Below are 26,496 nucleotides of genomic sequence, written 5' to 3'. Positions count from 1 at the left end.
TATTGCTTTAGATGTCTTGATATTTCCCTGCTTTCGTTAAATCAGACCGTTAAGTTCAATCTCCTTGAAACAATGCATGAGCCTCTGCAATCATTTATGTTAATAACATGTGAGTTAATTAGATGAACATGTTGTGATATCAAGCATTCTTGGTCCAACGGTAGGATAATTGCCTTCCAAGCAATTGGCCCGGGTTCGGTACGGTTTCCTAGCCACACAGCGTTCGATTCGGACTTCTCACTAACAGATAAGTAGACTCCCGGAGGATGCATAACATCCTTCTCTCGATTGCAACGTTATGACTTTTTTGCTCCGGGGAAGGAAGCGAGGACAACCAAGGCACCGTAACCCTTCCTCGCTTTCCAGACCCCTGCGTATTTATTTGGCTCCGGCCTTTCGGGAATATTTTTGTGAAATAAAATTTTAGGATTTAGGGCCTGTTCGGTTGCGCTTTACCGAGCACGGTATCGTCTTCAAAAACCTAGCCCCAATCTGGGAACAAAAGCGCAAAACGCAACCGCGCAACCGAACAGGCCCTCACTAGAACTAGTTATATAGATATTTAAATTAACAACTACGCGTAAGCACCTATTCGTAGCTCTACCTATCGAAACTGTTACGCCCGCCTGTTAATATTGTTACGCAGTGTCTACACAAGCAAATTGCTATATAGTCTATAACGCTATTATATCTCTAGCCTATTAAATACCTAGCGCTTTGCTATAAAACCAGAGTACTATACCTATCTATACCTTACTGTTAGATAGCCAGCCCTGTGCCACTGCGCTACTACAACCAAAAAGGTATGAATAATCAGCGTTCTGCTGATACTCTACACAGGATAGTATATATAGTTAGCGCCTTACAGCGGCTAACAGTTAATGGAACGCTGAGCTTCAGGCATCGCTTGAGTCCCACGCACTTTCCGTCAGTCTGGCTCTGACGTCAGGACTAGGAATAGAAAGAACACCCGGCAAGCTCTCGACGCATCATGATCGGTCACGACACTTTCTACACATCCACAGGCCGACAGGGCCATAGGAACCACTCCATGATAGTGGAACCCCAAAACCAATGCTTTCGATCTTCCTCGAATTGACTCTGATGCCAAAGACCTTCTCGTCGCTCTCATATGATTGTGCAGCGCCAGCCCCATTTCCCACGATACCCCTAACAGACTTCTCAGTGATGTCCTCACCACTTACCAAAATGCCGGCCCTACTCATCACAAGATACATGCCCACAAAGAGCCAGTGTTACTACCAATTTCGTTGGGAGATCAAGAATGAGAGTGGTGTCTCTTGTTCCTGCTGTGCTTTGAGCAAGACCAAGAGCAGTTCCTCTATACCTACCAAGGACCATGGTAACTTGGTGAGCACTGCATAGAGCCGAAAGCGCATGTGGCTCTAAAACTGTTCCTTTGTCAGATCACACGAAGTCAGGAAAGCCTTCAGTGCTCACAGATTGCTGGACAGGACCAGTGGCACTTTTCTCTGTATACCTTGCAATGATAAGGCCATGAAGCCCCATTCATATACACAGTAGGATCTTATTGACCTTGAGTCCCACAGAATGTGATTGGATGCTAGTATCATACCTGGATATTCTTCTACATCCTACATGTACATGAATGGAGGGTCGGATTTTGTAACACCAAAACCCTCAGTCCGGTGTCCGTATCATCCGTAGATGACCGATAATCTTCTTCGCCAGCTTCCACTTTCACTAGTTCCTGCATTATTGGTTCCATAGATCCTTGTTCTAGTAAGTAGTGAACAGTGAGAAGCAAAAAACGCACAGTCCGTGCGTATATAATAATAAAAGCCAGTCTCGCTCAGTCACCACAACCATCCACAGCCATCCAACACAAACTTGGATGAAGACGACCGAAAACTCCCTTGGGAGGAGCTCAATGTGTTTCGCGAAGATCGAGAAATACTCAGAGACGAGATGACAAACGCCGTCGACCAGTTCCGAGAGAGCTTTGCGCCTCTGGCAAGAACCACGCAAGCTGTCATGGACCGCTTGAGGTCAACCGAGGAAGAATATCAGGAATTGCAAAGATAGATGAATGCCTATCTGGAGTCTTCGAGAGCCTATAGGCATAGACGCATTGTGGGCCCAATAGTAGATAGGGATGATACCGCGGTGAAGCAATTGCTCGCCACTGTGACTCAGTGCTTAGATGATATCCCGTGGGAGCGGGATGAAAGAACGCCATCAGTTCCCCTTGAGCACATTTCGCCCGGAAATCGAGAGGAAGTTACACCTAAAAGAGAAATGGGCTCTCTAGGCCGTTCAACGCGTGTTAGCAGCGAGTTGTCGTCGTCGTCGTTCCCGGGTTCTCCGAAACGTCCAGCTCTTGCCGCACTGCTCAACACCCCCAAGCATGGTCGATCATTTACGCTTTATCGTAGGCAGACCATTGTCACTCAGCAAGACAGCTCTCAGATGGTCGCTGATAGTCAAGGCGATCGGTCTGGATCGCCAGTTTCTTGTCGAACCACGATGAGAGAGTCTGACACTCTTCAACAGCCAGTTCTGCCATCGTCACCAAGCGTACCCCCGCGCACGCCGCAGTCAACCACAGCGTTTCCTCTTTCTCCATATCCTGAACGCCTTTCCTCCCCATCCGGGAGTGCTTTGGAATTCATTCGTCGATTCCAGGAAATTGGACGCTCCAACCGCGATACCGCATCAATGCCGCTACCTATGCGACCACGGTGCAGTCTTATTTAACAGGATGCCACCTTCAGCAGGGCACAAGGTTCGTCTTAAGATCAGAGGAACCAGTATAACTCATTCCTGACAAGGAATACCACGGAGTTACAAAACTTAGAGGGTTATGGAAGGAGCGCGACAGCTTACGAGGATACACTCGATGAGAACGATAGTTCGAGACTACCCAGATCCCAAGAGGAATGGGAACAACCCCAGGTGATTGGCATGGACAGCCCCTTGCAACGATACTTGGCTAGCAGTAGTGCAGAAAGCGAGGAAGTCATCCGGCCAGACCAATCGCCCCCCCCCCCCCCCCCCACGGGGACATCTTCACGCACAGTACCACTAGAGGTAACAACAGAATCCATGGACATTAGTCGAATGGCCTCCAAAGAGGCCCGGTACATACCGAATGCTTCGGTGCCCATAGAGGGCCGAGGCCAAGAGCCCAGGTGGAGAAAACAATCCGAGATGGACGGGCACCTTACGTCGGCCCTCCTTTTCCAGTTCTACAACTTCTTCTCGAATGATGAGGATGGATATTCCGTTCTGGCACTGTATCCACGTGTATGAGGTGAAGAAATGATACTGAGATGCAGAACAGTGTCAAAAATCTTCTTCAATTTCTTATGTTTCTATAGAATTAAAGCCAAGTAGTTGGACAAAGAAGGAACTTGAACCCCCCTCCCAAAGTAACCACTATGGAAACTGATATTACATATATACATACATTGAAACAATCTGCTGGAAAACGCACCACTTCAATCAATCGCAACGATTACAGCAGCATGCCTGCAGCAGACGACAATGCCATGAGGCCAAACACCACCAACCCAGCCTTGGATGCCGCACCCTGCCCACCCGCAACTGTATTCGCCGCGCCCTGGGCCGCCGTCGCCGTAGGCCTCGCGCTCACGACGGTAGTATCCGCCTTGGTAGCACTCGCACTTGTCGAGCTCGAATGCGAGCCCGAACTCTGTGGCTCGCCCCTCTGATCCTCGGGCGGACTGCACACGACAATCTTGTTCCTCTTGCTCAGACACTCGCCAATCTCGAGGAAACTGCGCTGTTCGTTTGCATAGCAAATCGAAGTGCAGGGCAAGGTAGAGCCGGTTGCGGTCATCTTGCCCGTCTTGCAGCAGTCGTACATGTCCCAGAAGGAGTGGTCATTGACGGATTCGACGTTGCTGATTACGCAGCTGCCGAGCTGGCCATCGGGGCGGATATAGGGCACGTCTGGGTCAGACGAGGGGGCGTTGGATGGAACGGGGCATGCGCTGGATGGGAGGCCGCCCCATGGGAACATGGATGGTAAGGCCGATGGCGTTGTGAAGGGGGTTGGTGACGCATTGGTAAATGTAGTGTATGAATAGGGGTACGTTGTCGTTGGGGTGGAGGTAGTCATGGAGGTAGTCATGGAGGTAGTCATGGCTGCGGTTGGCGACACGGCGAGGTGGCTGTTGGCGGGACTGATAGTGTGGCGCAGGCGCGTCTATTGCAAGGCTGAATGTGTAGTGGAAAAGAGGAGTGGATGTGCGCTGGAGTAAAGGTCGTTATATGACAGGTGTGCAGCGACAGGGCTGAAAGGGGTGCTAAGAACTAGAAATAGCAACGTCAGCGGTAAGTACGGAGACTGCCCTCGTGTTACTACGCCCAATATGTGGGATACAATTGACCACGGCATCCAATGGGGAAGAATACGAACCAGGGGGGCTAGTGAATGAACTCCCAAGGCTGCAGACTGGTTGCGCAAACACGAGGGTCAGGGAACAGGGGCTGGGCCTAAAAGGAAAACGGCGCGCTAAAGGAAGCTAGCCGAACGCTGATTTATCGAATTCCAAAGCTTAGTAGGATGGGGTCAAGGCTTGCCAGCGTCAGCATTTATAAGTATAGCAACAGCCAAACCTGTACTACGCAAAAGGCTCGTATGCGATTCACTTATCCAGAAGCATGAGTTGAAGTAGTAAAGGAAAGTGGATCCGTTGTTGGACCTGCAGTGGCATAAGTTCGCGGATACGCGCTACGGCTCGGTAAATGTCTTGGCAACAGGGCTACTCCACCCTGCCCTACCTATTGACTGTATCCTTTCATTCCAGTCGGCTTTTGGCTCTCTACATGTAAACGTATGGGCACAACGTGTCGGACACTCAAGGTCACGCGGGTCCTTCTGTAACTCAATAAGAATCACAAACCATTTCACGTAATACGGATCAACCCATCCAGCTCCAACCTTATTTCCTACAAGGACTATCCTGGCTACATCAGCCACACGGCAATCAATGTTAGTTTCAGAGACGTCGTCAGGAACTCGCAGTTTCGAAAAAAAAAGTTTGGTAACGTGCATCCCGCATAACCGAGAAACCCGCCTCACTGAGATGAATCTGCCGTCCAACCTCTTATTTCCTTTCCACGCAGACGTATCGAGCTGCGCTCAACGTTGTGGTACTCTCTATATAATAGTTTTTAACTAGATAGTACGTGCTACAAAAAACATAGTCGTCTTCGTTACGCTATTCAATGTTTTATGCGCGATATTTCTACTTTCTATTTCTTCGCACCCCTACATCATTGTAATAATTAAGATGTTTTCTAAGTTCGGAGCAGTAGGGCAATAGATTAATAGCTAACACACACTTTCCTACGCGCTGGGCACATTTACTAATAGAAATAACTACTTCCGTGACTTATAACTATACCGCATAATACGCGCGTTAGGCGCTACTGCTAGTAGCATGTCGTCCTTAATAAGCTAGTTGCGCTATCTTGGCTCTTCTGCTATGCTAGCGTTCTTGCACTAGCTGTTATTAGGATAGGCGCTGAGACTGTGGACTGCGACGATGCTAGCTAGATTACTGTGAGTTGTGTGTAGATGACTGTTGTAGGTAAACGTACTTGATGCTCTGCGTTTCTGCAGGTGCTTCGCGAAGCACCCTTACTAGACCCACGTCTTTGCTAGTGACTGGCCGAACCTAGCCCCGCGTTAGTTTCGATGCGTGTGCCCCTCCCACGTCAGACCTACCATTGCGATAGTAAGAGAGCAGCATCTGATAAAGATGCTGGATCAGAATTTAGAGGCGACAGGAAGCGGCGAACAAGAGGAACGGAAATGAAAGAGACGAAAAGGTGAAATCGAGGTGGAGAGAGCGGTACAGCGACGCGAGCAGCGAGGCTGAGATGCAAGGCTGAGACAAGGTTGAGCGTCACGAGTATCGGCTGTCGTACGTAGCGCTGCGCCGCACTGCCATCACCTGCATCGAGCATTCTCGCTTGCCCCAAATTAAGCGGCAGGAAGCCGTTGTTGCAAGCTCGGTTTCTACCACGCCTTGGTCACACAAACGCGTATTCTATGAAGTATGCCGCATTGTCGTTCTCTTTACGACTGTCTTTTCTTCTATCCCAATCATTAGTAACACTAGCAGCCATCAGCTCGATTAATGCCGTGTTGCTTGCTGTGTCTCTTTAGACGCTGAATGCTAATCAGTTGAGTTCATTCTTTTCTATTCTTAGACTAGCCAATAGGAGAATCGTGATAGCACTCCTTAGAGCGGCTAAGTGTTTACAGAACTAACGCGTTGTTTGGCGAAAAGAGCGCAAAAGTAGCCTAGCGTGGCGTGGATAAATATATCTTAAGAGCCTTCCTTCGCTGCCTAGTCACAGTTGCAAGCCTACTGTTGAAATTTCATCGCTATTCTGTTCTTGCCCTCTACTACAGTTCTTTTACTGCTTCATACACCGTCACATGTCATCTTCACATACTTTAGACGATGTGGAACGACAAGCTGCGCAGGAAAGCCTAAAAGAGGTATTGTCTGTTTCAGATTCCAAAAGGTTAATAGCAATGCCCTTCTTCGGACCTGATTCCGATATACCTTCTAGAGAGCGTAAATGTATTCCAGATCGAACAGCGCAGTGTTGCTTCCTTTGCCTTCGAGGGAAGAAATCTGGGCAATACGCAGTTCGACTACACTGCTTCCGTCCTATCAAGTGGCGTAGATTCGCACGTCGTCAGCTAGTGAATAAGAGCGGGGGTATACAATCGGAGAAGAAAATCTACGAGAAACTTGACCCAAAAGAGAACGCTTGTGAAAGTGACGCTGCTATCTACCAAAGATTGAACGACGCTTGCTTCCAATATCACGGTAAATGGAAGCATTGGATTCCTTTCTATGGTGTCGTTGATGTACATGAAGTTGAGGTAAGAAAACAAAACAATTCTAGCCATAATTAGTTATGTGACTTACAAAGATTGCATAGTTTCGACTGCTTGGAGATCCGGACAGAACTGGGCCGATCCCTATCCACATATATCCGGTCAATGTCGAAGAAATTCGCAAAAAGATGGAACAGACAATTGCATTAGAACCTGATTACGACTTTGGTGATCATTGTAACGAACAAGGCTGGCATAGCAGAGATTGCGAGAATATGATGGATACATCCGATGATCTCTGTCTCAATGACCGAATTCAGATGGCCCGGCAACGAATGGAGAAATTTGATATCCTCTATCTACTAAAAGATTGTGCGCGTAACCCATGGAAAGCTAATGGGCTACAGACTTTGGATGGCATGGCGCAAGAGAGTTGCATTTATAATACTAAGTAAGCGCATTAATTCTCTGTTACGAACATTGCTGATACGGTATGTGAATTAGACAGGTTATAGTTCCTGGACGTCAGCAATCTTATTACCGAAAAGACAAGCTACGTGGTATAGAGTTCGTTATGGGATGGCAAATGGATCGTATTACCTGTGAAATGCCAGTTAAGATAGCTTGGATCTGGTTTAGCCTCGCCATAACGTGGCTTTGTGTCATTGTTTGGGGTGGCTCAACTAGGGACTGGGCTACTGCAATGGCGTTTGGACAGCTTTTTGTGGCCTTCATATCCCTGATATTCTTTTGTGCTAAGGATTAAAAGCATATCGGTGCGTTGATGTCTCTCTTAATGTCAATGACGGGTTTGCAACGAGGGCATAGCTGTATTTCATATGTTACGATAAAACTGCTCCAGTGCAGTTCTCATAATAGGATATTGATACAACAAAATGCACAACAAGAGGTTTTCAATAACACATAAATTTTCGATACTTCCACTACCAGCCAAAGCAAGGCGACCTCGCGACGCTTGTAGCAAATCTCTGTATTACACAGTAAATCGAACCTATTCCTAAAAAAATATCGAGAGAGAATAGAATTCATAATATTCCCAAGATTTCTATATTTCTGGTCTATTGTATTCATAGCGTCCTATCACGCAAGGTGTCCCGCTACGCAGGGATGGGCTTTAAAGTTATCCGGCATGATATAAGACCACCACGAATGCTGAAGCCGGTCCATTACCAGGTACACTAGCGACAACTTCTACATACCTTACAACCTCAAGGTATAAGTCACGGATTGACGCTAGCAGCGCTTTATGAATTGAGTGAGCTAGCGTCGGATTGGGAATAAGCGTCAAAAGACAATTACCCGCTATCAGTCATAGATGGCTAGTCCGTGCTATTTAAAGGCACTCTAAAGCAGCATCACAGTGTAAGTCAACCAGGCATAGCGCGGTATACAAAACATGTAATCTGTCTTCTGTTCTATCTTATGTAAGCGCACTACTAGGTCATGAGGCTAGGGTACATCACTCTTAGCATAATGTGCTTAGCGCGGAGAAATTCGCGGAAATAGTCATATTTATGGCTAAATGCATTCAGTGCATAGCATAACATGTCTTAGCTATTAAGCTATTATAACAATACTCCCAACTAAGAAAATACTTTACTAGCTATAGTAATGCATAGATGCGGAGGAGAGGCTACAGGCGCTGCACATGAAATCATGTATAATATAACGAAAAAGATCGTAATTTCTATATTGCGCATTACAAGGCAAAAGAGAAAAAGCTTATGAGTAATGCAACGCTAAGTGCAGTTTGATCAGCACAAGGAGAATGAAAATAGAAGGTCAGATAGCAAATCTATCTCGGTGAGGAGGGGTTCTCAGTTATGCGGGATGTACGTTATTCATCTTTGGTATCATAGCTACTATCTAAACAACATATTATCGTCATGCTAACATTACTCCATCTCCCGAGGTCATCTATGCCTTTTCATCAATATCTATTGTGTGCTGACCGTTCACACTGTTCTTGCGCATGACTAGGTCCTTATCCATGTCCTGGTCAAGCTGGTTCATCTCGTCCTCAATGTCGTTGAGGTGGTGGAAGATGATCCAAATCAAGGCACCTGCAATGGTGGCAGCAATGGCAAGACCAGCAAACACCCACATGATAGCGGGATCGTATAGGAGCGGGTTCAGCGCCTCAGAGATGGCGGAACCGAAAGCGTTGGTAAGGAGGTACATGGACTGAACAAATGACTTCATGCCAGGAGGCGCCTTAGTGTAAGCGTATTCGAGGCCAGTGACTGAGGCGAAAATCTCAGAGAGACCGATGAGAATGTAGGCACCAGTCTGAGCTGCAATGTGAATGTTGTTTCCCTGGTGTACGCCATCTACGATATCGGCATCGCAAGCGGTAGGCTTGCCGTAGCAGGGACCGGCTTGGTAAATGTAGTATTGGATAACACAGGCGTAGACCATGGCCAAAGCGGCGATCCAGAAACCAGTGACAATACGGTTGATCGGGGGGAAACGAATCTTGTACTTGCGGAGGGTGGGCATGAGGACTTGGTCGACAAGAGGTAGGAAGACGATGATGGCAATGGGATCAAAGTTCTGCATCAAATCGTTGGGAATGCCGTGGCTGCGCATTTCACCAGCCTGGGTGACGAAGTTGGTGGAGAAGTTGCCGTAGATGACCCAGTAGATCGGGTAGAACGCAAAAACCTGGCAAGCGACGAGCGCACGCTTGACTTCCTCGACGAAGTGGTCGTCCCAGCGGAGGGCTGTATCCCTGCCAAGACCGGCCTGGTAAGAGGGCTTGGGGGCGTTCATGTTGCGGTTCTTGATCATCATGAAGATTACGCGGAACGCGTTCGTAATGACAGAGCCCTGAGGAGGGCGGACAACGTAGACTTTGCGGCCAAGCACAAGGACAAGCAGGCCGACGAAGAAGACACAAAGACACAAAAGGTATGCGGTCCAGAAGTCAATGTCGCGTTCCATATAAGGTGTGGCAAGCAGCGAAAGAGATCCGGCGTTGATGCACCAGTAGAAAATCTGAGACGTTTAGCATGATTTCAAGACTTTACAGACTGGAGAGAGCTTACCATGTAGATTCTCTGAATGGTAATGGCAGGATCAATAATGACACGCTCGCCAGTCTTGTCATCACGGCCAATGACCATCTGCCTTCGCTTGTACTGATCGGCAATCAAAGGCGCAACGTTGGACTTGATACCTCCAGTTCCTAGACCAATGACAATAATGGACACGATGAAGCCTCCAAGGCCTGCGCCACTATCGAGCGCAGCAGGGATAGAGGTGCAGGTAAGGATGATGAGTCCGACAATGTAGACGCAGCAGAAGATGACAATCGTATTGTACTTTCCGAGGTATTGATCGGCGATGATGGCACCAAGAATCGGAGTGACATAGCACCAAAACTGGAAGAAGGTGGAAAGACCAGTGGCTCCCTGGTGTCCCATACCCAGAGCACCGCGACCTAGATCTCCATTGCGGGGACGAGCAATGTAGTTTTGGAAGATACCAGAGGCGCCATAGTAAGTGAAGCGCTCGCAGAGTTCGACAATGGCGACCAGGAAAGCGCTCTTGGGGAGAGGCTCTCCGACCTTGCGGAGGGTAGCGAGATCCTCAGCGGTAGGCTTGACACCACCGATGCCATCTTCCTCGACAACGACGGAAGCCGAGTCGGAACCATCCATGTGAGGCTTCTCGAGAGAGGCATGCGCGCCGGCGACGTTGGAGTCGTTAATGGTAGCACCGTAGACATGGGGCTTGTGGTCAGCAACCTCTTGGTTGTGCTGGAGTGCCTCGGCGCTATGGTGAGGTTAGTCGAGTCAGATCCAGTGACTCTGGTAAAACTCACGCAGTAGTCTCGTGCGTGGACGCCATAGTTCCAAAACTCAATCGCAACCAAAGACCAGGTCAATGGAAGACAGGGCAAGAGCAACAAGTGTGACCTGGGAGAAAGGGACCGAAACCACCTGGAGCATGTTCAGAAGAAAGACGGTGCCCCCCCATATTTAACCCACCCCCTCGTTCAACATGCGCGATATCCACAGCACCGTCCTACTATAACCGACCGCGTCGCTCTTCGCCTCTTGGTGTCGCGGTGTGGGGCGTAACCACGCACAAGCAATTTGCTAAGGCGATGTAACGTCTTGATAGCTCTACCCTTTACCAAATAAAAGCTGTTCTCCGGTGCAAAGCTTGCCAAAGCCTTCCCTTGGCGGCTTAGCTGCTCCGCAGGCGCTCGGCATGCATATTAGCGATTCGCCAGTGTGTTAGCATGGCTGCAAGCACCTGCCGAAAGCGGTGCCCCAACCTGGCGATCTTACGTTCTCATGTTCATGTTTTGGACACACCAACTAATGACCGGCATCCCATACATCCAACAGGGCGTGCCGACATGCCGGAGATTGACTGAATACAAATGCGCTCGGTGTGGTTCGTCGGTTGTATTGGTATGCGGCTAGAGTTGCTGCACGGTGTCACCAGGCCGCACACCACCTTTTGCCGCCGCTTACATACATACAGATTGGGGGAGGCGAGCGGCAACCCATTGTTCCAACCGCGCCCATCCTTCCATCAGGCCAAACATTGAACCACAATAGTGCAGGAATCTCTTGCCATCCAGATGACATTTCTTGTGCGAAAATTTGCTATGCCGACCCACTTCCACGCCGATTGCGGACGAGAATTATGGCCATCGCCTTCTTCTATCCGGTGTCTGGGACCGACTCAAAGGACCTCGGCGCGTTAATAAGATTGTTTCGGGCGACACCGACAGATAAGCTTCTCCTAGACAACGGGGCAGACGGTCAATCAGCCAGATATTTCTCCCGTTGTGGAGCTGCGCCCTAATTTAGTCGGTCTGCCTACCGATTGCATGGAGGATGTGGCCACACGAGCACCGAGAATCAGGCGAGGAAAGCGCATGTGTTGGCCCTACCGTTTACCGTACGCTTTGACAACCCTGGTAGTTTTAGGCCGTCCGCTATAGATTGCATCTGTGGCTCTGTGTATGGTGGAAGGTATGATGATGATGATTCCAGCCACTTGGATGCGTGGTGGTGTTCAAGTCATCCTTCGCTTACCCTGATGCCGTCACAGTCACGCGGAGCCAAGACGCCCAGGGCGGAAGGCGCACTCCAAGCTTTTCTCACTTGCAGATACGGACATGGTACATGTCAGTGGCGCCCTTGATCCTGTGGTAAGCGCCATACCCGTGTTAATCCCGAGCATGCCCCCCGGCGAACTACCTGGGCTATCCGCCATAAGCCCGTTCTACCCTGGGACGCAATAGCATTCACATTCTAGAAGGCATGCACACGCGCTTATCAGTGGATGGGTTGTCGGTCCATACATACATAGTAGCGGTGGCGGCCCACGGCAGACCAACAACACGGAATCAGGACATCCCTGGCACTCATAACGCCCTGTCTCAGGGTCATGGAGATACTGCCCGCTTCGGTGGCTAGGCTTGACCCGCCTGCAACCAGCCGCGCTCTGCGCACTCCACAACACTTAGCATGGTGCAGCAACCTTGAGGGCTAATGCATCTGGGAGGCTCGAGGCAAAAAACTGCCTCGGCTCATTACTCTTGGACTATTCATACAATGCCTGCCTCTTTCCTCGTCACGTAAAAGCCGATACTAAAGCGCCCCCTCAATCATCCACAACAATCTCACGCACGCTTTTGTTGGGAAAAGCAGCTCACCAGAATGAAGCAACATCGATAACGCAAAGAAAAGCCCGGGCTACTGGACACGCAAACCCTATGATACAGACAGTGCCCAGGCGTGCGGTACAAAGGGAATACAGAAAAAGAAATGGCACAACATGTCTATGAGCAACCGTTGGGTCCGGTAGGACCAGGGTCACAGCACTGCTTTCCTCCTCCACACGTCTCGGGACATTCCAGCAGACAAGCATCAGGTGCACCTCTCACACTCGGGTTCTTGCTGCTGCGACCAGCATCCTCCGCGCCGCTATCATCTGAGCCATGCGCCGAATGGTCGTGGCTGGAATTGAGACAGAACTCCGGTTGAATGGTCGATGAGTGAATACCATATTCATGCAGACACTCGCGAATTTGACGCGCGAGTTCCATGTAACGCGCAGAGCCCTGGCCCTTGAAGTCAAAGTCAACCTGGACATGGAGAGAGGCAACGAGCTTGGTATCAGAGAGTTGCCAAACATGGAGGTGATGGCAAGAGACAATACCGTCGAGATCGCTGATGTCGTCGGTGATGTCATCAATAGACATGTTCTCAGGAACGGCCTGTAGCAGGATGCGCGATGCAGCCTTGCACAGGGGTAGAGCAGAGAGGAGGATGATCACAGTGATGAGCAGAGAGACGGCAGGATCAGCATACATCCTCCAGGAGAAGTCGGTAAGCCAGATGAACAAGGCAGTAGCAATGACACCAATGTTGCCCAGAGCATCGCCCATGACGTGCAGGAAGACACCGCGCATGTTGAGATCAGCGTGAGAGTGGCCATGACCGCCGCCAGAAGACTGCTGTTTGGGCTTGGTGTGCTTGTGGTCCTTGTGCTGGTTCTCCTTGGATTTTCCGTTTGAGTGTGAGTGACCGTGTGCCCCATGTCTCTTAGACTTTGAAAGCAACGAAGTACGCTCAGTCGGCTCTTCCTCTGCTTCCACGTTGTCTTCTTCGTCATCAGCCTCTTCATCGCGCAGGCGAGACGACTCAATGATGCTGTTTCTGAAAGATGAGGGGTGTACGTAGATTTCGTCCAGGGTGGCATAGTTGCGCGACTGAGATCGGCTGTGACGCTTGTTCTTCTTTGCAGACACGGAGACGGCGATGTTACTGCTCTCGTCGGCAACAGCATGGTCGTGGTCGTGGTCGTCGTGAGAATGCGCGCCGTGCGAGTGTCCCTCCTCTGCATGTGAGTGCTCGTCGTGCGAGTGCGAATGGCCGCCGTGACCGTGACCGTGGTCGTGGAAAAGGAAGAGGCCGACAATGTTGGAAAGGAGACCGCAGGAGCCGACGATAAGGATGATCATGGGATGGGAGACATCCTGGGGTTCAACGAAGCGTTGAATTGCTTCAAGGAAGATGGAAAGGCATAGCGCGACGAGGAAGACACCGTTAATCAGGGCACCTAGGGTTTCGGCGCGTTGCCACTGCGTCTTGTTAGCAAGCGTACCACGCATGATGACAGTGTCAACTCACTCCGTATGTGTATGTCTTCGAGTTGGTCTTCTGGCTAGCAACTTTGACTGCCCACAATCCGACGAGAAGTGATATGACATCGTTCAACTGCGCTTCTGTCAGCATTCGCTCCATCGCGTGCGACCCCATATACGTACCATGTGGAACGAGTCGGCCACAAGAGCTAGGGAATGCACTGCATATCCCGCAATCAACTCTACAAAGAAAAAGGCCGTGTCGATGCCCAAGAGGATCATGATCCTCGTGGATTTGGAGAGACCCATGGCGGCGATATCGGTGCGCCGTTCACGCTCGTTGAGGAAGTGGCTAGGGGTGCAATCGACGTGCCTCGGGGCGTGTAGGCCTTTTTGTGTCGTCGCAAAAGTCTCGGAGTGTGGCGGATGCAGGCTAGAGGGCTACGCCGTATCGGTAAAGGGGGAGAGAAAGTCGAGTTAAGCACCACAACAGTGGAGCGAGGATGGACGTTGGGAAGTCGAACTTTAAGCGGAGTTCTCGCCTTATGGCGTCAGGGCCCAAGCGCAACTATCCTCAGTTTCACACCACAATCTCACAAGCACATGACAACATCAAGCACGTTGATCAAACATTAGGTGCTATTGCTTGCGCAACTTATGGCTCGTGCAACCCGACAAAATCATCCCATCACAGTACTTTTGGGGCCTCGCCTGCCTCAGAGTGGTGCTATGTGTTTCGTCGCTTGGTACTGATGCGATCCGCACTTCGATGACATACCGAGGTCCTGCCACACACAATGTTGCCAGGATCTCGCGTTTGCCCCGCGCCACGCCCGCAGACTGAAAAAAATCCGTCTTGCATTTCTACAAACATGGACGTGTTAGTCAGTCTTCTATGCATAGCCAATTGGTTCTGGAACACACTACGAGTTGCACAGCGTCAGAAAACCTTCACCCATTGCAAACTTGACTCATTGTCTATCACAGACGGCAAGATCGTAGTAAGCACTATGGGAAGGCTAGTCCATTCCAGCATTCAATCTACCTTTTGAGAGCTGGACATGATCACCCCGACGGTACATTTTCGGGATCATCGCCGAGACGGTGGGGCACTCGCAACGTCTCTTCATCATCTACACCGGACTGCAGATATCCAAATTTAAGCAGGACGAATGCTAGTACATACTTATGTTACTGGTCATGGGAATTGGATCAATCAGATTTGTGATGGCATTAGAATTATAGGCTGTCGGCATAACATCCGGATTGAGTTTACTTATCGGAAGCACTATTATATATATATATATATAGATTTTGTCGGAGGTGGGTAAGGTTTTACAGTGGGTATACAGACTTCTTCGATTAGTACCGTGCTTGAAATCAACGTTGCCCGACGAGACCTGGAAGGCGCTTAAGACTTGGTGCTAAGCAGCGTCATGGTGAAGAGAGCAAGCAGTGAATCCTCTTTCTTCTTTCTCCGCACCCCACATTCCATACCACCACCTCGACATGGTGGACCTGAACCAGTTCAAACCAGTGAGCAGTGAATCCCGGACACTTGACATTTGAGCATTCAACAAAGCCTAAAACCAGGGCGAGCGGATCATGTTAACAAGCCATGGCTAGAACGGCGGCCTAGCTCCCACCGTTTCATGCTATACAAAATCCCTTGAGATGCTACTCCCTTTCCCCTTTCCAAATTTTCCCTTCCATTTTTCCCCTTTTGGACCGTGGTACAAGAAGAAAGAAAGAAAGAAAGAAAAAGATCGTTACACATACAACCCCCTAAGCCCTTAATCATCCTTCATATTGTCTTCATTGTCGTCGTCGTCGTCATCTTCGTCCTCGCCGAATTCAACCCCATACTCGGCACACACGTCCCATCGGTCGCCCTTAGCGCTCTTGCTCACATACTTTGTAAAGCGCAGTACACCTCGGTCACGCAGCACGATAGCCATGTTGTTCCACGCTGCGGGCTGGCTGAACAAGATACCGTCGTCTTCATCATCGCCAGCGGATTTGTAGATGGCGGGATCGGCTTTTGCTTTTCGGCGCTGGCCGGCGCCGGTCGAGGTTGAGCCTTCCGAGGTTGAGGGCACAGCATGTTCAGAATCGTCTTCGCCGGCCATGTACATTTCGTAGCCGCCGACTTCTTCCTCCGGTTTGGGTTGCTCGGCTGCTTTCTCCTTGTTGCTGGCCTTGTTCTTCTTCTTGCTCGACCTGCCTTTTTGCGAGGCTTCCTCCGAGGCAGCCGCCTCGGGCTCTTCATCTTCATCGCCCCAACCGCGCGAAGGTGTGATGCCAAGGCAGACTTCAAGCTGCGGGTCTTCCTCCTCGTACGCGGTTGCCAGCGTGTAGTCTAGACCGCGACGGAAACGGCGTGCAAAGATGTTGCTCTTTGTTAGTGTGATACCTGTTACGAGCGAGATCCACTTCATAAAAGCAGGATGAGGGAAGAGGATATCTACAAGGTCGTCGTAGGGTGTCATACCGTCGTTCTCAGGGTACGGTGTCGTTGGTATGGGTTGGACGGCCTTACGGTAAAGGAAGCGGTGCTTGTGTGGTGGGCGTGCGACTCCAACTATCGACTCCTTGTGATGTGGGTTGGTGGGAAGGCTAGGCACCGCCTCATGGTCCTTGGACTCAAGGTACTCTCGTAACCGTGCAGAGAACTTGTTTGACAGGAATTGCGCAAGCCGTAAAGACGACTCATCAGAAAACATCTTCGAGAGCTCCTCCACGGTATCTGGAACGAGATAGTTTGGGTTGATGAACTTGATGAGGAAGTCAATTTCATCCTCTGTGAGCTCATCGTCTTCCTGCTTTGCTTGCTCTTCCCAGTATGGGTTCTCGACCCAATGTGATTGTGGCTCATCAAAGACGTCGGCCTTTCCTCCTTGAAGTTGAGCGAGCGAACTCTTCTCGGCCAACTTTTCTTCAAGACCCTCCTCATACCCCTCTTCTCCTTCTTGTGGAATGTGGAACCAACCACTAATGGCCATGCGGATGCGCCCACCATCCTCTTCTGCCTTCTCCTCTACACTCCTCCTGTATACTTCCTCGACATCGTGGAAGCTCTCGCCAGGTTGTACCGTGAAGAAGGAGAGTTGGTTCCACGCAGGTGGAATTGATAAAGAGAAATCCGGTTGCGGTACCTTGACCTTGTCCCCCTCTGGCGTCTCAAGTTCCTCGGTTGGGTACAGCCGCAGTGCACCTCCCCACTCGGCCTTCCATTCAATATCAGGGTCGAGTAAGTATAGAATCCAGCTTACGCGGCGGCTTCCAATGACGTCGTCGTGGCATAGCAAATGACATCCTGGTGTGTAAACGTTCTGTCACCGGATCAGCATCATATCTTTTAAACCTCATTTTGCGCAACCTACCACAGCCATGTCTGTCTTAACACCGCTCAAGGGCCCGGACCCTGTTATCGAAGATAGGTACTTGCGGAACGCGGATGAATAGAGCGAATCGCGGAGAGTAAGAAGCGACGGCAAGCGCTTGAGCGCCGAGTCGTGAAGGCCGTCGAGATTGGCAAGATCACCAGATTGGTGAATCTTGTAGATGTCCGTCTCTTTGGGCGTAAAGTGGATATGCTCGCGGATTTCGTTGCGGACATTGCGCAGGAGCGTTTCGTTAACCAGGTTCTGAATGACGGCGTGCTTGTAGCTGTGGATCTTGTCAGAAAGGACTGAGTGCAGGTTGCAGCGTTCATGCGTACGGCTGCGATTGGGCGTATTTGTTGGCGTATGTCTCGAGCACTTTGCTGTCAAAGAGACCGTCGCGGAAGTTCTTATGCGCCTCATCGTCTGAGATGGCCCTTTTCTTCTTGGCCATGCCGTTGGCAGGCGCCTCGTTCTTGCGCTTGCCCATTACGACTGCAGCGGCGGGCTTCAAACGGGCAGTATGGGGCAATCAAGCTGTGTTGTGGAGGTAATGGAAAGAGGAAGCTCGTTGATGATAAATTTGGTCGGCATAAGCTTTTTGAGAATCGCCGAAGCCATGCCATCGCCCTCACACCACAGTCGATCCACCTAACCCTGTCCGGCCACCGGGCGAAGATTGTTGCCCTGGGTGGCTGTCTTCCCCTCAAGTTCACCGATGACGACTGCACCAGCCAAGCGCCGGACGGTGGCTGCAGGGCGGCCATGAAAGTTTCACGGCTGCGTTGTTGCGGAGAGCCAGGTGCTCCGGTTGGCTGGCACCATGCTTCCGCCGACGGCAACCCATCGATACTAGCTCCCAACACACAAACTCTCGCTTCAATACGATATCTCTTCACTTCCTCACGGCCTGGATCTGCACACGCACGCAACGTGTTCCTCTGCATTGGCCACACAGGACACTGCTATCTACACGTAGTGGGTATATGAACATGATCGACGTCGCGTGATCGGGTATGCGAACCGAGCTGCCAAGACGTATGCGTATGTCTACTATGTGGCTGACCATTTCAAGACATGGCTCTCCAAACGTCTACCGCGTCACAGCTTACTGCTCATGGTCTGCTGAAAGTAGCTTAGCCATCTTTTCCTCCAGCATCTTGACGTCGTCCCCGACCGTCTTGATGTTGTTCACCATGGCTGTCTCTGCCCTTTTGATGTCCTTCTCCAAAATCTCGAGTTGCTGCTCCCACTTTTTGATTTCTAGTTCCTGCGCCGATTGGCGACGTTCAAGCTCGGTCAAGACCTCGTCAGCCTGCCAAGCACTCGTGTGTACGAGTCGCAGTGTGCGCAGCCGCTCAAGGACTAGCGGTAGGATGGGCGATAGCTTGTCAATAGAAGGCAAAGTGCCATACAAGGCGTTGATCTTCGCTTCCTGGTCAGGGTACGCACCTGAGCTGTTATCGTTTGAGCCCGCACCAGCTTCTGCCGCCTCCTCGCGAACTTCCTTCAAGTGCTCTGCTTCGGCCGTAAGCTTCTTGACATTTTGCGTGACCGTGTCCAGGTTGTTTGATGCAGCATCTCCAATCAGACCCATAGTCTGTTCCAGCCGCGTAAGAGTGGCCGATACGGGAAAGGGCGTGTGATCGCTCAACTCGGGCATTGTGTTTCCATTCAGTCCCAGACTGCCCTCGAGCTGCGTAATGCGCTTATCAAACTCGGCTGCCTGGTTCAACACAAAGTCCAATTGGCTTCTTTGTACCTGTGTGCCTGGTAGTGGTGGCTGGTTGGCAATGGCCTTGGTGAGCTTGGGACTGGGATCAAAGGGCTTGTAGCTGTCGAATTTCTGCACTGTGCGGTCGAGTATCGCCTGTGCGCCTCGAGCGCCACCTTTATGTGCAGCGTAAATTGTGTCGACCTTGCTCGCTATCATCTCCATCATTTCCTTGGGATCTTGCTCCTCAATCTTGGACTTGTCCCCGCTCTCAATGTTCTGTTCGTATTCATCTTCTAGCGCGGCCAACTCTCGCTTGATCCTTAATAGCTTTTGTGCAAAGCTTTCCTCCTCTTCGTCACTGGCATCGCCTATTATCTCGCCCCGCCGCCGCTGGCGCCGTGTAGATGTGCGATAGGATTGGCGCTGCGCGGTGACATTGTCCGAAAAATCAACCCCGCGGGCGTCTACTCGAGCAGGCTGAAAACGATTGCGAGCCTGATCAGGTTGCAAGCGCTGATGACGGACTGCCGAGTCACCATTGTCGTCGTCATCGCCGTAGTCTGATTCGGAAACAGCGGTGGAAGCTTGTACTGTAGACACGTCTTCGGTAAGCTCTGGCGTCTCGTAGATATCAGGTGCTGTGTCAATGCCTGGGAGATTGTCGTATTTCGGCCTCGTCGCTTCAGACATTGTGAACTGGAGAGGCGGGGTTGGCTAGCTGGCCGAACGTCAGGGTTTACGCCTATTGAGGGACGCGTTCGCTGGGACCGTCGCGACTTGTACACTAGGCCGCAAATGGTTTAGTCGGGGATTGTTGGCTTCATTCAAGAGCACAGCTAGGTCGGGATATGTTATGGCTTGGTGAATTGGCATTTTCGTGCGTTTGTGTCATCAACATGTAAATTACCAAGTCCTACTTTTGTGGTGCAGTACATTGTCTGGCCATTTCAACGCATTCTCCGCAACTTTGTACATAAGCATGCTTTGTATCAGACAATGACGGGCAAATGCTGGATTGTATATGTCATGTTACAATTGTAGCCTGCTTTCTCATCTGTTCTATGCTTGAACCTTGAACGTACGACCGCTGGCCGTCTTGCGCTCCTTCTCTTCTACCTCGGGCCGAGCTCTGCGGAGAACTAGACAAGTCAATAAACAAGCTTACAAAGAGCATATCTGTGGAAGCGTACCTTGGAGGAAGTCGGCAGTCCTCTTGCGCATTCTTGAATGAATAAAAGCCTTGGAGGCCTTGATGTGGTAGTGGAAGTAGTCACGGAACGTCTGGATGTGTGAGATGACATCGGCTCGTCGTTGGTTTGTGAGATGGCGAGGGAAAAGCACTGCACTGGTCAGCCACACACACAGTCATACACAGTCCACTGCATGTCTGCTCACCAAAGGTAATATAGCCAATATCAGCAGATCCGGATGTGTCGACTCCGGGAATGCCTTGTAGCTCAAGAGGTGGGTCATTCCTGAACAGCACTTGAGGAGCGTTTTGGATAGCCCTTCGCCTGGCATCGACAAACTCTTGAAGGAAAACCTTTCCAAATATCCTATCCGTCTCTTCCCGGAACACGGTTGAGAAAATAACAGTCACACGGTCGTGGCTAGCCTTGACGTATATGGCTTCCTCTTCTCGGTAGTGGATGGCGCGTACATCACCGCCCTCTGCCACACCTTGGGGCGCCGACTCGGATGTGTACTTGGAGGCTTCCTCTTGGAGCTGGTGGAACTCGTCGAAAGCCTGTTCGAAGGGTGCAGCCATGGCGTTTCGCTTGAGGAGGGCTACGCGGCGGACCAGGTCATCCTTGGCCTCTGTATACCATCAGCACTTTTCTTCGTCGACACACAATTATGCGCACCTTGGTCCTCTGGCAAATTCTCCAAATCTACTAGGACAGAGAAGTCATATCCAGACTCTGGCTCAACAATGAACGGCCCATACTCGCGCTCGAGGACAGCCTGTGCACCGTATTGGACGAGTTCCTTGAAGCATTTGATGTGCAGCGACACCAGGATCTTGGTCTTGGTCTCTGGGGTTGAGATGTGGAAGGTGACGCCGTCAAAGTCGGAGACGACCTGGTCAATGTTGGCGGGAGCTCCTCTGTGTGCTGTTAGCTACTTGGCGGCGGAGCGGGAGGTTGCGGGGCACGACGGACCCATTGACGCGGTCCCTCAGTAGGGACTCAATGAGAACGTTCTGATAGTCAAGAAGAAGCATTGTGGGTGTTGTAGCTTCTCCGCGGGGTGAGGAAGGGGGTAATGTCGGGCGGGGAGCTCTCGAGTCGGGCGGTGATGCGGAGGACGGAGGTGTGCTGTGGTGATGCTGGAGGGTGGGCCTAGCGCCAGTCGTGGGGTCAGGCCCTTGTCTAAAAAGTTTCCAGAAATATGCGACCTTGCATCTCGACAACCTACAGCCGCGCACAGTCTCACATGTCCTGCAAGAAGCGCAATGAGTTGGAGTCGTCAAACTTGAGCACCTTGGCATAAGTTTTTTTCACGCATCGTGGAATTGATTGACGATAAGAGCGCAACATGGTCAAATCCTACAGGTAATGCGCGCTGGCGGCGCAGCCCATGCAAAGCTTCTGCTGACCTTCACACAGCAAGTATGAGCAGACGGACGCTTTCGGCGTGGTCGCGACTGCTACCTCGAATATAATCTGGACCCCAGAAGGTCTGACACAGCCGGGCTCTAATCGGCCTGCTGGCGCCGGACGCGCATACGCTGCTGCGAACGAGGAGGTTCTGTGCTGGGATATAAAGAAAAGCGAGCTCGTGAGCCGGTGGCGAGATAACTCCTGCACTGAAGAAGTCACCTTTATTCGTCGAAGCGACGTGGACACAGATGTCTTTGCCGTTGGCTACGCCGATGGCAGCATACGCATCTGGGATGCGCGAACGTCGACGGTCATCATCACCTTCAACGGCCACAAGTCTGCAGTCACTGCCCTTGCTTTCGACCAGACCGGTGTCCGACTAGCAAGTGGTTCCAAAGATACAGACATCATTATATGGGACCTGGTTTCGGAAACAGGCTTGTTCAAACTAAGAGGACACAAGGGTCAGATTACCGGTTTGCATTTCATCCACCCCGAAGACTCACCCCAAGAGAACGGTACCGACGATGGAGATGTTGACATGGACCCGGACCAGGCGTTCCTGTTGTCTACCAGCAAGGATGCCTTGATCAAGATTTGGGACGTCACTACCCAGCACTGCATCGAAACACACATTGCGCAGACAAATGGCGAATGCTGGGCCTTGGGTGTGTCACCAGACGGTAGTGGATGTATCACAGCAGGCAACGATGGAGAGCTCAAGGTGTGGGCCATTGACCAAGCCGGTTTGCGAAAAGCCGGTTCGAAAATTGGCGAAGCGACAGACCTCGAGTACCTCACCCCAAGAGGCATACTATACCGACAGGGCAAGGATAGAACACAGGGGATCTCATTCTATGCAAAGGCCGACTACATTGCGGTGCATGGTGCAGAAAAGGCTGTCGAGATCTGGCGCATAAAGACCCCAGAAGAGGTCAGGAAGAGCTTGATCAGAAAAAGAAAGAGAAGGAAGGAAAAGGCAAAAAATGAGACAAGGGGAGACGCGCAAGAAGAGGCGGACGCAGATGAAAAGGTTAATGTGGCGGATGCTGAGATTGGTGAAGTATTTGTGCCATATGTGACCGTACGGACGGCCGGAAAGGTGAGGTCAGTTGCTTGGATGCACATCAAAGGATCGAAGAAGTTGCAGCTTCTTGTCGGCACCAACAACAACCTCATCGATGTTTACGAGATTCCGCAAAAGAGCAAGTCGAAGAGCGAGGAAGCCCCCGACTATTCTCGGACATTAGCCGTTGAGCTCTCCGGACATAGGAACGACGTGCGCGCGCTTGCACTCAGCTCGGACGACCGCATGCTAGCATCTGCTTCGAGCGGAGGCCTGAAGATATGGAATGTCAAGACCCAGAATTGTTTGCGCACATTGGAGTGCGGATATGCCCTGTGTTGTGCATTCCTTCCAGGAGACAAGATTGTTGTCGTAGGAACGAAAGATGGCGATATTGAGCTGTATGATATTGCAGCATCGACATTACTCGACAAGATCTCTGCCCACGAAGGAGCTGTGTGGACAATGCAAGTGCATCCCGATGGCAAATCACTCATTACAGGCAGTGCAGACAAATCGGTCAAGTTCTGGAATTTTGACATTATCCAGGAGGAGATACCAGGAACCAAACGTACAACGCCTCGTCTCAAGCTTATCCAGTCCCGTGTTCTCAAGGTCAATGACGACGTTCTAAGCATACATGTATCGCCCGATTCACGATTACTAGCCGTCGCAACCCTCGACAATACGGTCAAAGTCTTCTTTGTAGATTCGCTAAAGCTCTTCCTCAACCTATATGGCCACAAACTCCCCGTCCTCAACATGTCCATCTCCAGTGATAGCAAACTCATCGCTACTTGTTCCGCTGACAAGAATGTGCGTATATGGGGCCTAGACTTTGGAGACTGCCACAAGGCATTGTTCGGTCATGAAGACAGCATCATGCAGACCTCTTTCATCCCGCATCCCGTCGATGGCGATGAACGCCACCTCCTTTTTAGCGCTAGTAAAGACAGGACGATCAAGAGCTGGGACGGCGACAAGTTCCAGCAGATCCAGAAGTTCAAGGGCCACCACGGTGAGATTTGGGCCATGACCGTGGCGCGGACCGGTGACTTTATCGTCACAGCTAGTCACGATAAGAGCATACGTATCTGGACGCGATCAGATGAGCCCATTTTCCTCGAGGAAGAGAGGGAAAGAGAACTGGAAGAAATGTACGAAAAGACACTTGCAACAAATCTCGAAGATGAGGAGGACCCCAACGGTGAACGCGCCGAAGCCGTCGCCGCCAGCAAACAAACCATTACCACTCTCACAGCCGGTGAACGCATTCAAGAAGCCCTAGATCTGGGCATGGTAGACCTGGAGGTTGTTCGTGATTGGGAGATCCAGAAGAAGTCCAACCCTAGGATTGCACCACCGCAGCGCGATCCTCTCTTCCTGGCTCTCGGTAATATATCAGCCGAACGCCATGTCCTCAACACTCTCGCCAAGATTCCCGCAGCACAACTCCACGACGCACTCCTTGTTCTGCCCTTTTCTTCTCTGCCTGCTCTCTTTACCTTTCTCGCTATCTGGGTGCGCAAGCAATGGAACATTACCCTGACGTGCCGGGTTCTCTTTTTCATGCTAAAGACACATCAAAAGCAAATTGTTGCAAGCAGAGAGTTGAAGACTGTAATTGAAGGCATGCGCAACGACCTCCGGAGTACTTTGATGGGTAACAAGGACCTGATCGGGTTCAATGTTGCAGCCATGAGGTTTGTGGGCGAGAGAGTGGATGAGGCACAGTTGGTCAGATGGGAAGACGTGGATAAGCTGGAGGAAGAGAAGAAGAACAGGAAGAAGAGAGGGTTTGTCGATGTAGCATAGAGTCGTCTTTGAAGCATGAGCTAGGGCGGCGTATCGGTCTGGGTTAAAAAATATTGTACCATTGATTGAATTATAGCATGTTGACGAAAGTATACGCCAGTTGTCTTTGTCAACATGGTTTGCAGCATGTTGCTGATTATAGTTTCGACTCGCTACGAGACTCGATAAGTTCTTCTTCCTCTTGCCGTACACCCTGCCACACGTCAGCAACATGCCACAGTTTAGTCAGTCCAATGTCCTCTAATATTGCACCTCTCCCATGACGATAGATCGCATCATAATGATCTTCGTCAACTTCCGTTATTCCATCACCATCAAACACTACGACTTTGCCCTCCTTGACCCACCCCTCGCCATTGGCATACCTGATAAAACGGTCCTGCATTGCCCGCACGATGCTTCTGTTGTGCTCGTCTAGATGCTCTTCAAAGTTATTAAGAAGGTATGCGACATCGAGCTCGTGAGAAGATAAGCCCTTGAACGGGCCATCAATAGGATTGGGAACGTGGAAATGATAACGTGAAGCACGTCTTGGTGGGGAAGCAGTTTTCCAGCCTCGATACGCTGACAGTGCTGCCAAGTGGAAACGCAGGTCGCCGACCAGCTCGAGCAGTCGTTCTGTCTCTTGTTTCTTTGGCAACGGTCTTTCCAGATTATACGCAGCTAGGAGTCTCTGCGTTTCAAATGCCGTGAGGTGTTTTGCACATGCCTGTTTGAGTCGACCCAAGGCATCGGGAGAGTCGAGAACCCTGCCCTTGAGAACAGTCCCATCATGCCCTGTATCTCCTATCACAACCTCTTTACACCAAGAAGGCTTATGCACATCGCTCTTTCCGTCCATGGCCGACTCAATTGTCACTCGGGCTGTGAAAAACTCATCATCAACAGCCATAGTCCAGTGTTGTGCCATTGGCATCTTCTGAGCCAGCTCTTCCGCATCCGTATCAAGCAGTGCTCTCCTTCTGCTCTCGGCATCGCTTCTTTCCAATTTCAAATGCATGGACTGGTCTTCCAGCATCTTCTGCTGCCACCACCTATTCCGCCACTTCCTCACTGTTACATCACCACTCATCAGCACCACTCTCTCAAACAACCCGTCGTCCCCCACATTAGCACAAAGCAGCGTCGAAAGCGATATCCCACCTGCCGACTCTCCCACCGCAGTAACATTATTCGGATCGCCCCCAAACCCCGCAATGTGTCGTTTGATCCACCGAAACGCCTGCAGTTGATCTTTGAACCCCATATTTCCCCGCGATCCAATCTCTTCGCCCGCTAGGAAACCAAACACGTTAACGCGATAGGTTATCCCAACCCCAATCACGGGCTTCCCAATCTCCACGCTACGCTCCACAAACCGCCGCATCTGGTACTGCGGCCAGCTATTCGACCCCATACTCAACCCGCCGCCGTGCACCCATACAAAGACTGGGAATAGGTGCTTGCGCCCTGACGTTATAGCAGCATTGCCAAGACCCGATTTTGGCACCGTGACGTTCAGGTTTAGACATTCGAATTCATCCATTCTCTCTGTGGGACCTTGACCCTGTGCATAATTGAGTTTCGCGTTGCCGACCAGCGTTAGATCCCACGCTTGGGCCCCACGGTGTTGGGGACATGAGGGGCCGAAGTGAGTGTTATCTACCACGCCGTCTGCTCCTGCCTTGAGCGGTTCATCGTTCAGGATGGAATCTTGGTAGCGGGCTGGTATGCGTGCATACTTCAAGTTGAGAAATTCCAGTGTTGACGAGGTGAGTCTGCCGCGGAGGGTTTGTTTCAAGGTGGGATGATATAATTGGTCTGGCGGCGAGGCCATGGCTGTTGCAGGATTGAATGTGAATTTGAAAAGTTTCGGGGAGCTGCCTTGTATTCATGCTGGTGTTTTGTTATATTACGATACATATAT

The 26,496-nt window shown here is 50.7% G+C and overlaps 9 protein-coding genes across 9 annotated transcripts; 3 read left to right on the top strand and 6 right to left on the bottom strand.

The window, feature by feature from the left end:
• Window positions 1-1,209: 1,209 nt before the first annotated feature.
• On the top strand, window positions 1,210-2,067 carry PSV08DRAFT_351158 (uncharacterized protein; the record flags this gene model as incomplete). The annotated part of the gene is made up of 2 exons (XM_066092839.1): window positions 1,210-1,371; window positions 1,858-2,067. The coding sequence occupies 2 exons, from the start codon at window positions 1,210-1,212 to the stop codon at window positions 2,065-2,067; spliced, it is 372 nt and encodes a 123-aa protein (XP_065949241.1).
• A 1,245-nt stretch (window positions 2,068-3,312) lies between these two features.
• Window positions 3,313-4,266, bottom strand: PSV08DRAFT_295303 (uncharacterized protein). The gene has a single exon (XM_014226162.2). The coding sequence runs from the start codon at window positions 4,148-4,150 to the stop codon at window positions 3,500-3,502; it is 651 nt and encodes a 216-aa protein (XP_014081637.1). The 5' UTR covers window positions 4,151-4,266; the 3' UTR covers window positions 3,313-3,499.
• Window positions 4,267-6,426: 2,160 nt separating this feature from the next.
• Window positions 6,427-7,794, top strand: PSV08DRAFT_295294 (uncharacterized protein). The gene is made up of 4 exons (XM_014226161.2): window positions 6,427-6,549; window positions 6,598-6,916; window positions 6,976-7,322; window positions 7,376-7,794. The coding sequence occupies exons 1-4, from the start codon at window positions 6,461-6,463 to the stop codon at window positions 7,635-7,637; spliced, it is 1,017 nt and encodes a 338-aa protein (XP_014081636.1). The 5' UTR covers window positions 6,427-6,460; the 3' UTR covers window positions 7,638-7,794.
• A 923-nt stretch (window positions 7,795-8,717) lies between these two features.
• PSV08DRAFT_409526 (POT family-domain-containing protein) lies at window positions 8,718-10,844 on the bottom strand. The gene is made up of 3 exons (XM_014226160.2): window positions 10,719-10,844; window positions 9,940-10,669; window positions 8,718-9,889 (listed from the first exon to the last, which is right to left on the bottom strand). The coding sequence occupies exons 1-3, from the start codon at window positions 10,742-10,744 to the stop codon at window positions 8,810-8,812; spliced, it is 1,836 nt and encodes a 611-aa protein (XP_014081635.1). The 5' UTR covers window positions 10,745-10,844; the 3' UTR covers window positions 8,718-8,809.
• Window positions 10,845-12,409: 1,565 nt separating this feature from the next.
• PSV08DRAFT_409525 (cation efflux protein) lies at window positions 12,410-14,494 on the bottom strand. Its single transcript, XM_014226159.2, has 3 exons — window positions 14,190-14,494; window positions 14,053-14,139; window positions 12,410-14,003 (listed from the first exon to the last, which is right to left on the bottom strand). Exons 1-3 carry the CDS (start codon window positions 14,313-14,315, stop codon window positions 12,699-12,701), a joined length of 1,518 nt encoding a protein of 505 aa, XP_014081634.1. The 5' UTR covers window positions 14,316-14,494; the 3' UTR covers window positions 12,410-12,698.
• A 1,053-nt stretch (window positions 14,495-15,547) lies between these two features.
• PSV08DRAFT_361951 (Oxoglutarate and iron-dependent oxygenase degradation C-term-domain-containing protein) lies at window positions 15,548-17,879 on the bottom strand (the record flags this gene model as incomplete). The annotated part of the gene is made up of 3 exons (XM_014226158.1): window positions 15,548-17,338; window positions 17,390-17,675; window positions 17,728-17,879. The coding sequence occupies 3 exons, from the start codon at window positions 17,877-17,879 to the stop codon at window positions 15,800-15,802; spliced, it is 1,977 nt and encodes a 658-aa protein (XP_014081633.1). The 3' UTR covers window positions 15,548-15,799.
• A 618-nt stretch (window positions 17,880-18,497) lies between these two features.
• PSV08DRAFT_370863 (dynactin subunit 2) lies at window positions 18,498-21,330 on the bottom strand (the record flags this gene model as incomplete). The annotated part of the gene is made up of 6 exons (XM_066093200.1): window positions 18,498-19,802; window positions 20,140-20,233; window positions 20,272-20,446; window positions 20,502-20,924; window positions 20,972-21,213; window positions 21,269-21,330. 6 exons carry the CDS (start codon window positions 21,328-21,330, stop codon window positions 18,498-18,500), a joined length of 2,301 nt encoding a protein of 766 aa, XP_065949240.1.
• Window positions 21,331-21,644: 314 nt separating this feature from the next.
• Window positions 21,645-24,634, top strand: PSV08DRAFT_389834 (uncharacterized protein; the record flags this gene model as incomplete). The annotated part of the gene is made up of 2 exons (XM_014226155.2): window positions 21,645-21,661; window positions 21,716-24,634. The coding sequence occupies 2 exons, from the start codon at window positions 21,645-21,647 to the stop codon at window positions 24,588-24,590; spliced, it is 2,892 nt and encodes a 963-aa protein (XP_014081630.1). The 3' UTR covers window positions 24,591-24,634.
• A 92-nt stretch (window positions 24,635-24,726) lies between these two features.
• On the bottom strand, window positions 24,727-26,475 carry PSV08DRAFT_389832 (Alpha/Beta hydrolase protein; the record flags this gene model as incomplete). Its single annotated transcript, XM_014226154.2, has 1 exon — window positions 24,727-26,475. The coding sequence occupies exon 1, from the start codon at window positions 26,404-26,406 to the stop codon at window positions 24,727-24,729; it is 1,680 nt and encodes a 559-aa protein (XP_014081629.1). The 5' UTR covers window positions 26,407-26,475.
• Between the last annotated feature and the right edge of the window lie 21 nt (window positions 26,476-26,496).

This window comes from Bipolaris maydis, assembly GCF_028858645.1.
Source record: "Bipolaris maydis strain C4 unplaced genomic scaffold PSV08scaffold_6, whole genome shotgun sequence".
NCBI lineage: Eukaryota > Fungi > Ascomycota > Dothideomycetes > Pleosporales > Pleosporaceae > Bipolaris > Bipolaris maydis.
Note: the sequence above shows the minus strand (reverse complement) of the source record. Positions and strands in the feature narration are given on the sequence as shown.